The 13,561-nt window shown below is 40.0% G+C and overlaps 1 protein-coding gene across 4 annotated transcripts in view; it reads right to left on the bottom strand.

Annotated features, from left to right (window-relative positions):
* The window catches only part of LOC149246455 (OVARIAN TUMOR DOMAIN-containing deubiquitinating enzyme 12-like), a 323,598-nt gene that overhangs the window by 273,412 nt on the left and 36,625 nt on the right, over positions 1-13,561 (bottom strand). For all 4 annotated transcript variants that reach the window (XM_089457922.1, XM_089457921.1, XM_089457920.1 and 1 more), the window contains exon 2: positions 6,696-6,865. In XM_089457922.1, coding sequence (XP_089314048.1) covers positions 6,696-6,860 — 165 coding nt within the window. In that variant the 5' untranslated portion in view covers positions 6,861-6,865. The remainder of the gene's footprint in view (positions 1-6,695; positions 6,866-13,561) is intronic.

Raw genomic sequence — 13,561 nt, 5'->3', positions numbered from 1 at the left:
CGTGGCGACATTGTAGCAGGATTGATGTGTTCTCCTGTGAGGCCTGGATTGATGTGTTCTCCATGGCAACCTGGATTGATGTGTTCTCCATGGCAATTGTAGCAGGATTGATGTGTTCTCCTGTGAGGCCTGGATTGATGTGTTCTCCATGGCAATTGTAGCAGGATTGATGTGTTCTCCTGTGAGGCCTGGATTGATGTGTTCTCCATGGCAATTGTAGCAGGATTGATGTGTTCTCCTGTGAGGACAGGATTGATTAGTTCTCCTGTCGAGGCATCCTACCCATGCAGTCTGGGACTCATGGGAAGTACCTCTCATCTGATCAATGAGCAGGGAAATGAAGTTAGGGACCATAGTAGTACCGATGGACGCATCGTTGTCACTACCGTACTCCCTACGCTAGGATGACCTCCATTGATCTGGGATCAATGATACTGGTCTGGGACCAGTGGTAGGAGTTGTACCATACTATGACGCTGACTTCGGGTCGGTTGAGACTGGTCTGGGATCAGTGGTACATACTCTGAGACTGACTTTGAGTCAGTGGAGGATGATATTGGTCTGGGACCATTGGAGTTGTACTCACTATGACGCTGACTTTGGGTTGGTTGAGACTGGTCTGAGACCAGTGGTACATACTCTGAGACTGACTTTGAATCAGTATGATACATCCTCGATCATTTCTTCTTCTTCATAATTCGGACAAAAGCAGAGTAGAACAGAACAATGCAAGAGCAGAGCAGAACAGAACAAAACAATACATATCAGTGCAGGGCAGAACAAGACAAAGCAGAACAGGCAAAATAGAGCAGAGCAGGGCAAGGGTCAGGCTGTACAAGGCAGTGCATTTGATGGATGAATAGTAACGACCGATAGACAGATTGCAGATGAAGTTCTCCATGGTTGAGAGGGAGTGTTAAAATTGGCAACCAGGGCAAAACTTCATGTGGGTCATCTTATTCATGGCTAATAATATTTTTATTAGATTCCTCTCGTCGAGAGGTGTAGGATTGATATAAAGATCATCCAATTCCGATAAGTATTCATGGAGATATGAATTTATTTTGATTATGGAATTATTATCAAGCCGACCTACAACTCATGTAGGCTCAGAAGCCCAACAGTCGCATCTATTCACCCACCAACGTTGTGTATAAATATAAGAGGACTTTTCCTCATTTGGACTCACTCATCTCATCACATCTCTCTCTCTCTACTGCGCAGATATGAGTCTCTTCTCTACTGCGCTGAAATGGGTCTCTCTCTCTCACACATGTGAAGCTGGAAGCTGTTGAATTTGAAGCTGCAACTGCAGAAGTAAAGATTGACTTGCGTGGCCTAGAATATCTCCTCTTTGGAACTGCGTTGTAGGTTCATCTGAACCTCCTTTGAAAGCCGCAACTTTTGGTGGTGGAATGAAGTCAATCCGACGAACGGTTTGCAAGATATCGACTGCCCTAGTTTGAAGCCGGAAACTGCTGAAACTGAAGCTGCAACTGCAGAAGTAAAGATTGACTTGCGTGGCCTAGAAGATCTCCTCATCTGAACTGCGCTGTAGGTTCATCTGAACCTCCTCTGGAAGCCGAAACTTTTGGTGGTGGAATGAAGTCAATCCGACTGTCGGTTTGTGAGATATGGTCTGCCCTAGTTTGATAATGAAGCCGCTAATGCTGATGCTACTGATCTAGAGTTTTCTACTGCTGATATGAATCAGATTTATTGTACTATTTCTCTCTGCTGAATTATTGAAGATAAAAGAAGATTTGATCAAAGGGTTTCCCCACACATTGTGGGGTTTGTCCCTGGCTAGCCGCCACATCTTGTGTCTCTTGTCTTGGCTTGTTTTCTGTCGATCGTTTAATGTTCTATCTGCACTTTACTTTATGTACATGTGATTGCTAATCGGTGGAATACAATAAGAAAAAGAAGTAAACTGTTCTAAGCATAGAACATACCATAATTTAACATGGACCCTGTGAAAGGGGACCGTTTGGTCCACCGACTTGCATGATGTAATCATTGTAACCGACAGTCCCGTTGACCTACTATGGTCATTTGTTGGACATTAATAAAATTATCTTATCTTATCTTCAGGGTGGTAGATTTGTCTAGGATTTGGGGCATCCATTCAGTTGACTAATGAAGAAACTAGGGCGTTGGGGCGTCCTTCCAGTGGGAGCTAAAGAAGAATGCTTTTCTAGAATTCTAGGAAGTTGTTGCTTCCATTTCAGTTGGGGATGAATATTAAAGAATTTATTAGAATAACGTTCGGTGGTTTTTGACCCGAAGGGGGTTGTCCACCTAAAATTCTTGTGTCTATTGTTTTCTTTTATTTACTATTTTTTTTTGCGAAAGCAAGAGTTGAGCCTTCTATTTCAATAAATCAAAAAACGAATTACATAAGGTACAACAATCCACAAGGAACTGTGAGCAAAAGAGAAATCAAATCACTGATAGCCACAGAACCACAAACAGTACCACAAAACCCTCGAAAAGCAGGCCAAAGTCTAAACCATTCAATCACCCTCCAGAGATCCAACGGACTACGATAAAATAAGCCTCGGATTCGAATAGGGGAAAGAAGCCATTCTGAAAGGATTTCGGATCCGAAAGGGGATAACTCTTGAGCATAATTTTGGCCCAAAATCCACCAATGCCCATCATGATGCGTAACACAATCGCCTTGCCCTACACCTTATCCTTGACCGTCGCTTCCCCTTGCCAGATCCAACGGTGGAGGAAGATATCGCACGACCCACAAACATGGAGAATAACCGCGCACTGAACACCCTGGACCCTCCAACCTACACGATTGATCATGACCGTAGAAACATATTGCTTGATCCAACGGCTGTGATACATATCGCACGGGCCAAAAGCACCTAGATTTAGCTCGCGATGAGGGCAGTATTTATTACCGTACCTAGGCCATGTGTTGATATGTGAATGGAATCGCTCCCAAATCTGAAAAACCACAAACCGCTTGAAGGGCTTGCGATGAACCCGAAACCACTCCCCGAGCGGTATTGCCATCGCTGGAAGAATAACCGGTTTGTTGAGTTTGCCGAGATATCCAGGATTCCGGCCTCTCGCACTAGCCCATCTCCTCGCGCTAAAGCACCAAAGGAAGATGAAAAGTCCTCCGTTCCGCCGTCTGCCCGAGTAACAGCTTCTACCTAACCACATCCTCCAGAGACTTCTGAGATTATTCTTACCACGGTTGAGGAGGCCAACAGTGAACTGCTTCCCAAAAGGGACCTCCCTACAAAACTGACTCTTCATAAGAAAAACCCAAATCATATAGATGTCGGTTCTGTGTCTCTATTACGAAACACCTTTCTGTCCTCGTCCGCCTGATCTAGACAACGAACCCTTAACCCATTCTGAGGCAGCTCTTGCCAGCTCAGCTCAACCCTGCTCATGGTGCAGAGCACCCCTTGATTTGCCAGGATGTCCGCCAATTTATTGGTCGTTCTTAGCACATGTGTGAAACCCACTGTACTTAAGCCCCGAAGGTGAAGCTGAATCCGTTGAAAGACCTGCAGCAACCTCCAGTGCTTTGAGACTTTTTCTGGCTCCGTACCATAACTGATTCTCTTAACCGAATTAATGATTAACTCAGAGTCAGCTTCAACTATGATATTCTGGAGATTATTTTGCTTCAGGAATTCTAAACAATGCTCGAGAGCCATTAATTCTGCCAAATTATTAGTGGCTCTTCCCAAATGGCAGTGAAAAATAAAAAGGATGCAGCCATTATCATCTCTTAACACCCCTCCAAAACCGGCTACACCCGGGTTACCTTTTGAGGCCCCATCAATGTTGAATTTTAAAAAACCCTGAGGTGGGGGGTGCCAGTAATCCTGCTTAGTGTTCATTTTCATGACCTTTCTATCCAAGCCCTGTGGGATGAGCTCCAGCATCCCCAACTGAAGAAGTATCTGCCTTTTAGCTTCTGAAGGTGGATTCTTTGGGGAATTTCTCACAACAGTGCCTACCGTCTCTTTAAGTTGTCTTAAGATCTGCTCAAAGATTTGTTGGGATGATCTTTTTTCATTTTTGAAGACTCTGTTGTTCCTTTCTTTCCAGACATTCCATATTATGAAACTTGGCATTAAAGCCCAGGCTGAGCAGAGAAACTCATAATCAGAGAAGTTTCGTCTCCATTTATTCAGGGTGTTGATAATGCTTCCTTTGTCCCTGTCTGTCTGTTGGAAAATAGTGGCGAATGAGTCCCACAAACTGGAAGTGAAGTTGCAATTATTGAGCAGGTGCTCTATGGTTTCCTCCTGGGCCTCACAGAGCTGGCATCTAGAAGGACCCAGAACACCCCTCTTTCGAATATTATCCCAAGTCAGAATTTTCTTGTGTTGAACCAGCCACATGAAGAGTTTGATCTTCATCCATCCTTGATGCCTCCATAGGTTCTTCCAAGCCTTGTCCGGTACATTGTGGTCCAAGTCAAGGAGTATACTTTTAGCCTCCTTAAGATTGAAGGTACCTTCATTATTATTACCCCATCTAAGTTGATCATGTCCCCCTGTCACTAAAATTTTTCTTTGGTCGAACACTTTCATTAGTGCCTCCGCTTTTGCTTTTAAGGGGTTATCATCCCTATAATCAAACTTCTTCCAGATTCTCCATTTTCCTTCTCTGTTGTTTTGAACCCAAAAATCTTTAACCCTAAGTAAACCTTGGGCATCAGTTTCTTTCTTGAGATCTAGAAAGTCCTCTGTTAGCAGTGTAGGTTCCTGTTGCCATTTATCCTCCCAAAACAAAGCAAGATCCCCCTCTCTGATTTCCCAAAAGCTATTTTTTGTACTAATCTTCTATTTTCCCAATCCTTATTCCAAATATGTGAACCTTTAATGATGCCAGTCATCCATATGTGCTCATTCTCTTGCCAATTGCTAGCATATTTTGCTTTCCAGATACTAGCCCATTGATCCCTTGGATCTTTTACCCAGCGCCACCATAATTTCGCCCCTAGAACTCTACTTAGCACTTCCAGATCATCCAATCCAAGACCCCCCTGTTTTTTAGGTTTGCAGATCTTATCCCAAGCAACCAAGGCCCGTTTCTTTCTCTGCTCCCCCTTGCCCCAAAGAAAGTCTCTTTGAATGTTTCTAAATTGTTGCAACACTCCCTGAGGAGCAGGCAGGGCAGAGAGCATGAATAAAATCATAGTGATATTGGTGTTCAGTCAAGTACAAGAAAATCATTGTAAATCATATTGTATCGTGGATCATTGTCCCTGGTACGGGAGTCCACACTCTTGTCTCATTTCTGGTCATTATAGGGTGGCAGGGAGGTGCTAGGTTGGTGTATGAAGTCACCTACAGGTTGAAGCCTGTGAACACTTCAGGGTGGTAGGTTGGTCTAGGATGTTGGGGCATCCATTCAGTTGACTACTGAAGAAACCAGGGCATTGGGGCGTCCTTCCAGTGGGAGCTGGAGAAGAATGCTTTTCTAGAATTCTAGGAAGTTGTTGCTTTCATTTCAGTTGGGGATGAAGATTAAAGAATTTATTAGAAAAGCGTTCGGTGGTTTTTGACCCAAAGGGGGTTTTCCACCTAAAATTCTTATGTCTACTGTGTTCTTTTATTTACTGTTATTACTGCATAAACATTAATAATAATTGAAGATTAACTAATGCTCTGAAAAGATTTAAAAGTGCTAATTGCTAAGGAACACTGATTCACCTACCCTTCCCAGTATTTCCAACAAGGATAAGATGCCTAAAAATACTCAAGAGATGTGGAATGAAATGAAAACATTTTCAAAGAGAGTAACTGACACAAATCAAAGACACACCCAAAGATGATAGACTATTATTGCTTGAACAAGATGCTCAAGTATAGAGCAAGGGGCAAATGTTACTCCAAAAATAGTCACCTTGATGTATGCCGGCTCATAGTTTAAAATATTATGTGATATAATTTAATAATTTACGAGTGGATCCTGAGTTAAGTCTGAAGGTAATTATTATGAAGACACCATGACAAAGTCCTCGTCAAGAAGTCTTAATAAGTTGAGTAAACAATTACTGAATCATCGTGCAAGTAGAACCTGTGTGTATAAAGAGGCACCCTACTTTTTTAAATTGAGTTATCATCACAAGTGGAGGCAGCATCATTGTATATCTTTTCTCATACCTCCATCTCTCTTGATCATATATTTATAGGTAAAAATGATGCTGAATTGCTTAAGAGCTTCACCGACATTTTTGGTGGTCATGCAAATGCTACTCAAATTGCTTTCTCTCTCTGATTTATATAAGTCATTTGAACACATTATTTCTTAATTAACTGTCTCATTCTGATTCCAAATTTGTAAGTGCAAGCGGATCCAAGCTCGACAAATTTCTTATATTTTGATGAACAATTGCTGGCCAATTTTCACCCCAAGATGTCATTTCCAAATTGCTTCCTTGATAACCAGCTATTGAGAGGAAAGAAGCAAGCAATCATCCAAAATTGTTGGCAGTGCAGTACGCAGATTATATGTGAATACAGTCCCTTTCTTACATGAATGCAAGTATTGATATGTGTGAATATACTCCATTTCTTACATGATTGGAAGTACTGATGGAAATTCAGCAAGAGAATTTACTTCTCATTTTCTAACAAAAAACATTTTCATTGATCAGGCATATCATAAAATATAAACCATAATATTATACATTACAATCTCACCGGGATGGACTGCAAATGTGATAAGCGTCGCGCAACTGAACGATCCAAACTTGCATATTCTTCAGATAGGATTGTAGCAATCATCCTATCATCTTCAACATCTTGCTGACTATTCGAGACCCTTGAACTGGAAGTTTCACCAATATTATCTTGTTCTCTTTTCATATTACCTGTAAACAAGAACAAAATGATTTTCTATCTCATTGACCTTTTTTATCAACACCACAACCTTTGTTCAATAGATTAGCCTCTTACCTGTTTGAGAAATCAAAGTTTATGCCATGACAATAGGGGCAAAGAATATAACATACAATCATTTTCTATTCTACAAAGGGAAACTTCAATCATGATCAAGAGAATAAAAATGGTCAATGTAATCATAATGTACCTTAACCTACCTTGTTCAATCTAATACGTTGAGATGATTTTAAGACATTGAGACTATGATACCACTGCATACCTAAGTGTATATTGAAGATGTTTTAAAAGGAAATACCTTCGTACTAACCAAAAATGGAGAGATAATGTTATTAAATAAATTGCTTTATCTTTTCATCCAAACAATAAGTGTTGTCAAGATCTCAAACGAATAGACATAGGTAAGCAAATGGATATCTCTTCTCCAAAAAATTTCAAGCTTCAAAACATAGTTGTTATAATATCATCCTTTTTAGGATTAAAGAAGTCTAAAATAAATATTATAATCGTCATATCTAGGACCTAGGAGTTTTATTAGTGCACTTTGTGTACATGGTGTTTGTTACCCACTAAAAGTGGATGACCCCATAGGAGAATTTTTCTCCTAGATGTCTCTTCAAATGGCAGCCAATAGCCACCGCTGTATCGTATACATTGTGCCATTCAATCTCCGTTCCCTGCATCAGTCATATGTCCCCTCGCCCATCTATTGAGAGCATATGTTAGAAGGTAGGTAGTCCAACCCAAAAGGTGTGTTTTTCATTGTGCAATCGAGTGTTTATGCTTGTTTTTCTTAGGCATATTGGGCATGGATTATTGGGTGACTTAGAAGAAGAAAGGGCTTTGACCGTGGTTTTCTTCCCTTACCTTAAATGGGGGGTTAATTTTCAATCCTAGTCCCGTGGGATCTCCCCTATTGACCTATGGTTTTAGGAAGGGCACTATTTGGGAAACCTCGATTTTGGTAGTGTGGTCCCGTTCTCCCGTTCCACATTTTTCACTCCCCCACACACATTTCAAGCCCTATTTCATCATTTTCCTTCTCTCCGTCCATAAGGCATTAGCACTCCCCCTTCGATTGTCCACATATATGAGTCGAATCTGAAAAGGTGTCCCCAAAGGTTGATGCAACTAAAAGAAAGTTAAAATCATATCATGTCCACAAGCAAGAAACAAAAGAAAAGGAATATTATAAAATGCAAAAGATGGTCGAGACATCAATTAGCACATGGGCAAAAGCCAAACATGAACTCTACTCATTATCATGGCCATCACCCTAGAAAAATTCTAAAGGGGTTTTAAGAAAAAATCGAATGTTTTCCTCAAAATTAAAAATCAACAGTGGAAATCAAGTTATTTTCAAACGAAGATCAAAGGATGAGATTATTTTGGCGAGGATCAAGCCAACTAGCCGTTATTTCCACATGGAGGGGTTCCATTGTCTCATTTTCTATATAAGAAAGCTATCAAGCTCCTCATCTCATCTTTGGATGATGTAATCTCTACTGCATATACTGAGCCTTGCTTTGCTGGAATTGTATTCCTCATAATAGAAAGAATTTGGGGTTTCAATCTCATGGTGTTCTTCTATCTATTGATCTGTGGTATGTGCTAGTAATTTTTCATGCTCTATATGTGCTTTATAATTGTTATTTCATTTGCTGCATGAAGGAACATCTATTGGTACAGATATCTTGCCTTAGGTGTTGGGTTTAGATCTACAGATCTAAATCTCTTATGATCTAACAATTTATCTTTTAAGTTTGAATAGAGATCTACAGGTACGCTAGCCCTTGGTCTCCAAGTTCACAGACTATGGAGAAGAATTGACCGTGTTTGGATTTTGAGCTTTCATTTTGTAGGGTACTTTGCAGAAGGGTTTTGGTTGGTGATCCATTTACATACATCATTCATTTTAAAATCCCTTGAAAAAATATTAATCTCTTTCTCTTACGCTATCACGGAATTTACATGCTAATAAGGGTAAATTTTATTTTGTAAATATTGTAAATATTTGTAAAATAATTTTGAATCTAACCCTTGTATTTTAATTCTAACCCATTTTAAATTTTGTATAGCATTTGGGGTTATAAATTTTTGTATATGTTGGGTACTTGGTGTTTGAGCTTTTCATTCAAGAGAGGAAGGCTGATCTAGGCCCTTGAGGGTAAGATCTAGCCCTTCCAGCTCCCAGTAATTCAACGTCCAGCTGAAGAAAGGAAGCCGCTAGCCTTTTTGGTCTTTTGCAGTGATTTTTCTGAGGTAAAATTCGTGTTTGCAGGGGGTCGAAGTCATTTTTTTTAGTGCCATGAGGGATTTTAGCCTCTTGGAGGCTAGCTGCAGCCCTTGTGGGCCCCTTATACCTTAGTGGAAACCTCCAACACCTAGCCGCAAGCCTTTTTGGCCTAGTTTAGGCAGACCACAAGCCTTTGTAGCCTCAACTTGGGCAGCCGCAGCCCCTAGAGGGACACCCCTATTAGCCACAGCCCTATTGGACAATTTGTTTCATTGATTCAGTTATGTTTGGGCAATTTTCCGAGTTTGGCATTTCAATTTGGCATTGATTCTTGTGGTTGCAGGCTTATGACTTGCCATCAAGGATTTGAGGGCTTCAACCATAGAAGCCCTTGTTTCAGTCATAGGTAGGCTGATCCATTTAATTCCAAGCTAACAAGTCGGGTTGCAGGTGTTTGAAGGAGTTCTAGTCCATTGGAAGGTCAACTAGCCATCAAACTAGGCCTCTAGGCCTAAGGGTTTGCTCTCTTTCCTCATATTCTCCTTATTGTTCTTTGCAATCAGATCTGAAGCATTCATGTTAACAGTGGTGAAAATCTGATCTAAACACCTTAATAAGCTCTAAAATACATTGGCATAAGTATATAATCATTTCACACTTAATCTCAAGTAATAAGAAAGACTTGTGTCATTGTTCCTAGGGTGTTCTAAGTGATTTTGGAGGTCTGATATATAATTTTCTGAGTCTGATATACATGCTACAGAAGTAAGGAAATACCTTAAGAAGCATTAAAAAGGTCATAAGAATTCATTCTCATAGCTTAAGGTGTTCCTATATTTCATTTTGTCCTCATTTGCAAAAAAAAAAGTGGACTACTCTTATAGTTTTTGGTGTTTTGTGTTGGGCTAATTGAATAACATAAATATCATTGTTCATCTTGCCTCATTTTACACACTTGCATTTTTGGCATTTGCATTAGTGCATTTCACTTCTAAAAATCATTGTTAGTAATCCCATCTTTAAGAAGATTGTGCTCGTATTAACTTAACATAGGCAATGTATTGGTTCATTGTGAGAGCTAATGATATTGAGGTCACTTATTTGCTAATGCTCTTTTAAAAAATTCAAATATTCTTGTAACCGATTGCTTCTAATTGATAAGTGACATAAGGAATTGGTTTCTAATTGGATAAGAGCATTATCTTGTTTCATGGTTTAACAACATTGTGATCTAAAGATAATCTTGTGATATCATCTTCTTTGAGTAATATTGTGATCTCAATTGGAGAATCCTATTGCTGATTCTGTGTAAAGGATTCATTAATTTGGTGCTCCTTGCTTCTTATTGGTTATCTATTTAGAGAACTTGTCATTTTTTGAGATTGCTAATCATTGGATAGATCTTGAAGTGATTTCTATTTGGCACTCTAGTGATCTTGTTTCATTAGCACATTGAGATTGTTCCTAATATCGCTCTCTAGGCACTGTGTATTGAATATCATAGGAATCAAATCCTAAGTAATTTAACTTAAAGTACTTAAGAGGCTATTTGATAATCTCATTTAAGGAAATCACTTATAACTTTCACTTCATCCTAGGATTAGTTGTGCATTAATTAATTTACCTCCAAGCATAAGCTTGGTCGATAGAAAGATAGGACCACCTCTCTCACCCAACGTGCGAAGTTTAGACCCTCAACTGTGGTTAACACGGTGAGCTTGTAGTCGTCAGGACCACAGTGCCTGTAGTGTCGAAGGCATTCAGGTGGTTAGAACCCTAGGGGAGGTATCGTTAATAAAGCCATAGCTTTCTTCCCTTGGGTTTCTCTCCACAACCTACATTTGAGACTAACTTCAAAACAGTTGAGAGAAAGGATTCACTTAGAATAGGCATTTAATCTAAAATTAACCAAGAGTTTGCATTTCACTTAGTTCTAGGTGTTGCATCTCATATAGGATAGCTTTCATCCTAGCAACAATTATTCATCCGGTAACTTGGAAATTAATCTATATTATGCAAGTAATTTGACTCCTAAGGCACTGGTCTCATACTTAAGAAATTCTTAAATATAATCAAGTTGTGCTAAATAATATTAACTTGCCAAATTATCTTCAACCAAGTTGCTAGGCCATTCAATTTTGTCTCCCGAATCCATTGTTTCATCCATAGGGACTACCCCCCTTAACCTGTTGTAGGGAGACAGCTTAAATGAAGAGGGTCAAGATCAAAGTGACAACCCCTACCCTGAGCATTGTCGCAATCGTGTGTACATTTTAGGCGACAACAGGTTCTTCTATTGATATTTGTATCAAAAGATGGCTATCATGATCACAAAAAATGCAACACAAAGTCCCCCGCACCCCTCATAGTGATATGAGGTAAATGGTTGGAGAAAAACCTAGCTACCTTTAAAGGAAAAGAGCTTGTCACCATCAAGGTTCTATTCATAGTTTGGCCATCATCAACACTATAAAACCAACAGTCCATATAAAAAGACAAATTCCTCTCTTGGAGCCCAATATTCAGACACACTGTCTGGGCCTTCTTTAACAGAGAAGCTCAAGGCTCTCCCTCTATGGAAGGGACTGGAGGAGTTTTACATGTTTCTACCAGCAAACACTTCACCATCTCGGCAAACATTGTCTTGGGTTCAAACAATTTTGCAAAATTGTTTGCTCTCAAATTTTGGCTCTGTTACCCACCACCGTGGGTGAAACCCATAGGAGAATTTTTTCTCCTAGATTGTCTTCAACCTGCATCCAACAACCCCTTGCAACCCCAAAAAGCTCAATGTGCCACCATCTCTGCCACCTAAGCCAGTATTTATGCACCCTTGCCCATCTGTCATGAGCGTATGTTTGAAGTTGGGCCTTCCAACCCCGAAGGTATGGATTTCATTATGTAGTTGGGTACTTTTTCTTACTTATAATGGACACTTCCAGGCATGGACTAGTGGGTGGATTCAGTGAAAATAATTGGTTTGGTCTATGCTCTTGTCTCCTTGTCCAACTTGGTAGTTAACCTTGTATCCTAGTCGCATGTTTCAAGCCAGGGGGTAACTCCTCAATTCGAATTGTGATCTTGCATTAAGATTGATCATAGATATATACATGGAGGGAGAGACTCTTGGGTTTCATCTCCCAGTGTCTCTTCATCTTCTAATTCTCCTTATTTTCTATTTACAATATTTACATGGTTTACCTAATCCCAAAGATTAGGTGTCAACATTCCCCCCTTAATATGAAGGGATGTTGGTGAGTCCAAGCATAATTCTGAATCTTTCAAACTTTTCTCTTCCAAGCGCTTTGGCGAAGATGTCTGCAATCTGCTCATTTGCGGACCAATGGCATAGGTGGATTGGCTTGGCCTTAACATGGTGTCGAATCAAATGGTATTTTGTATTGATGTGCTTCGTTCGATCATGGAACTTTGGGTTCTTGGCCAACTTTATTGTAGAAGTGTTGTTAATCATGAGAGGAGTTGAATGCACTTGTTTCTCCTGCAAATCTTCTAGAATTTTCCTGAGCCACACAATTTCCTTTGTTGCTTCAGCTGCTGCCACATATTCTGCCTCAATTGTGGAATCTGTTGGAACTGATTGTTTGTGTGACCTCCAGGAGACAGCTCCTGATCCAAGACTCATAACATAACCTGAAGTAGATACCCTGGTTTCTTTATCTCCATCGAAGTCTGAATCAGAGTATCCAATCAAGCTGAAGTCGCCCACCTGTGTATACTTAAGTCCAAAGTCTTGAGTTCCCTTCAAGTACTTTAGAACTCTTTTTGCAGCAGACCAATGACCCTCACAAGGCTTTTGCATAAACCTGGAGAGGATTCCAACAACAAATGAAATGTCTGGTCTGGTAGTAGTCAGGTAGTTGAGACTTCCTACGAGCTGTCTATACTTTGTTGCATCCTCAAATTCTTTTCCTTCAGTGGATGTGAACTTTAAATTATGTTTCATTGGAGTGGTTAAAGGATTGCACTCGGTCATGCCAAACCTGTTCAACAGATCTCCAATGTACTTTTTCTGAGAGAGGAATATAAACTCTGTATGTTGAGTTACTTCAATACCAAGATAATAGTGAACATAGCCCAAGTCTGTCATTTCAAAACCTTTCTTCAATTCCTTCTTTATGGATGCAATGTAGCTCTCATTGTTCCCTATCATCAAAAGATCATCTACATACACCACAAGATATACAATTGTTTTGCCAACTTTCTTTACAAAGAAAGTTGCATCATCAAGATCATAATGTTTGAAGTTGAGTTTCAGAAGATGCTCAGTTAACTTCTCATACCAAGCTTGCGGAGTTTGCTTCAAGCCATACAAGGATTTTACAAGCTTGCATATTTTATGTTCCTAACCCTTCACAACAAATCCTTCTGGTTGTGACATAAAAACATTCTCTTTCAGATCTCCATTCAAGAA

This window comes from Pinus tabuliformis, chromosome 7 (assembly GCF_031772625.1).
Source record: "Pinus tabuliformis cultivar Carrire ecotype Pingquan chromosome 7, CPIR1, whole genome shotgun sequence".
NCBI classification, from domain to species: Eukaryota; Viridiplantae; Streptophyta; class Pinopsida; order Pinales; family Pinaceae; genus Pinus; species Pinus tabuliformis.
This window is presented reverse-complemented; position numbering and strand designations above follow the sequence as displayed.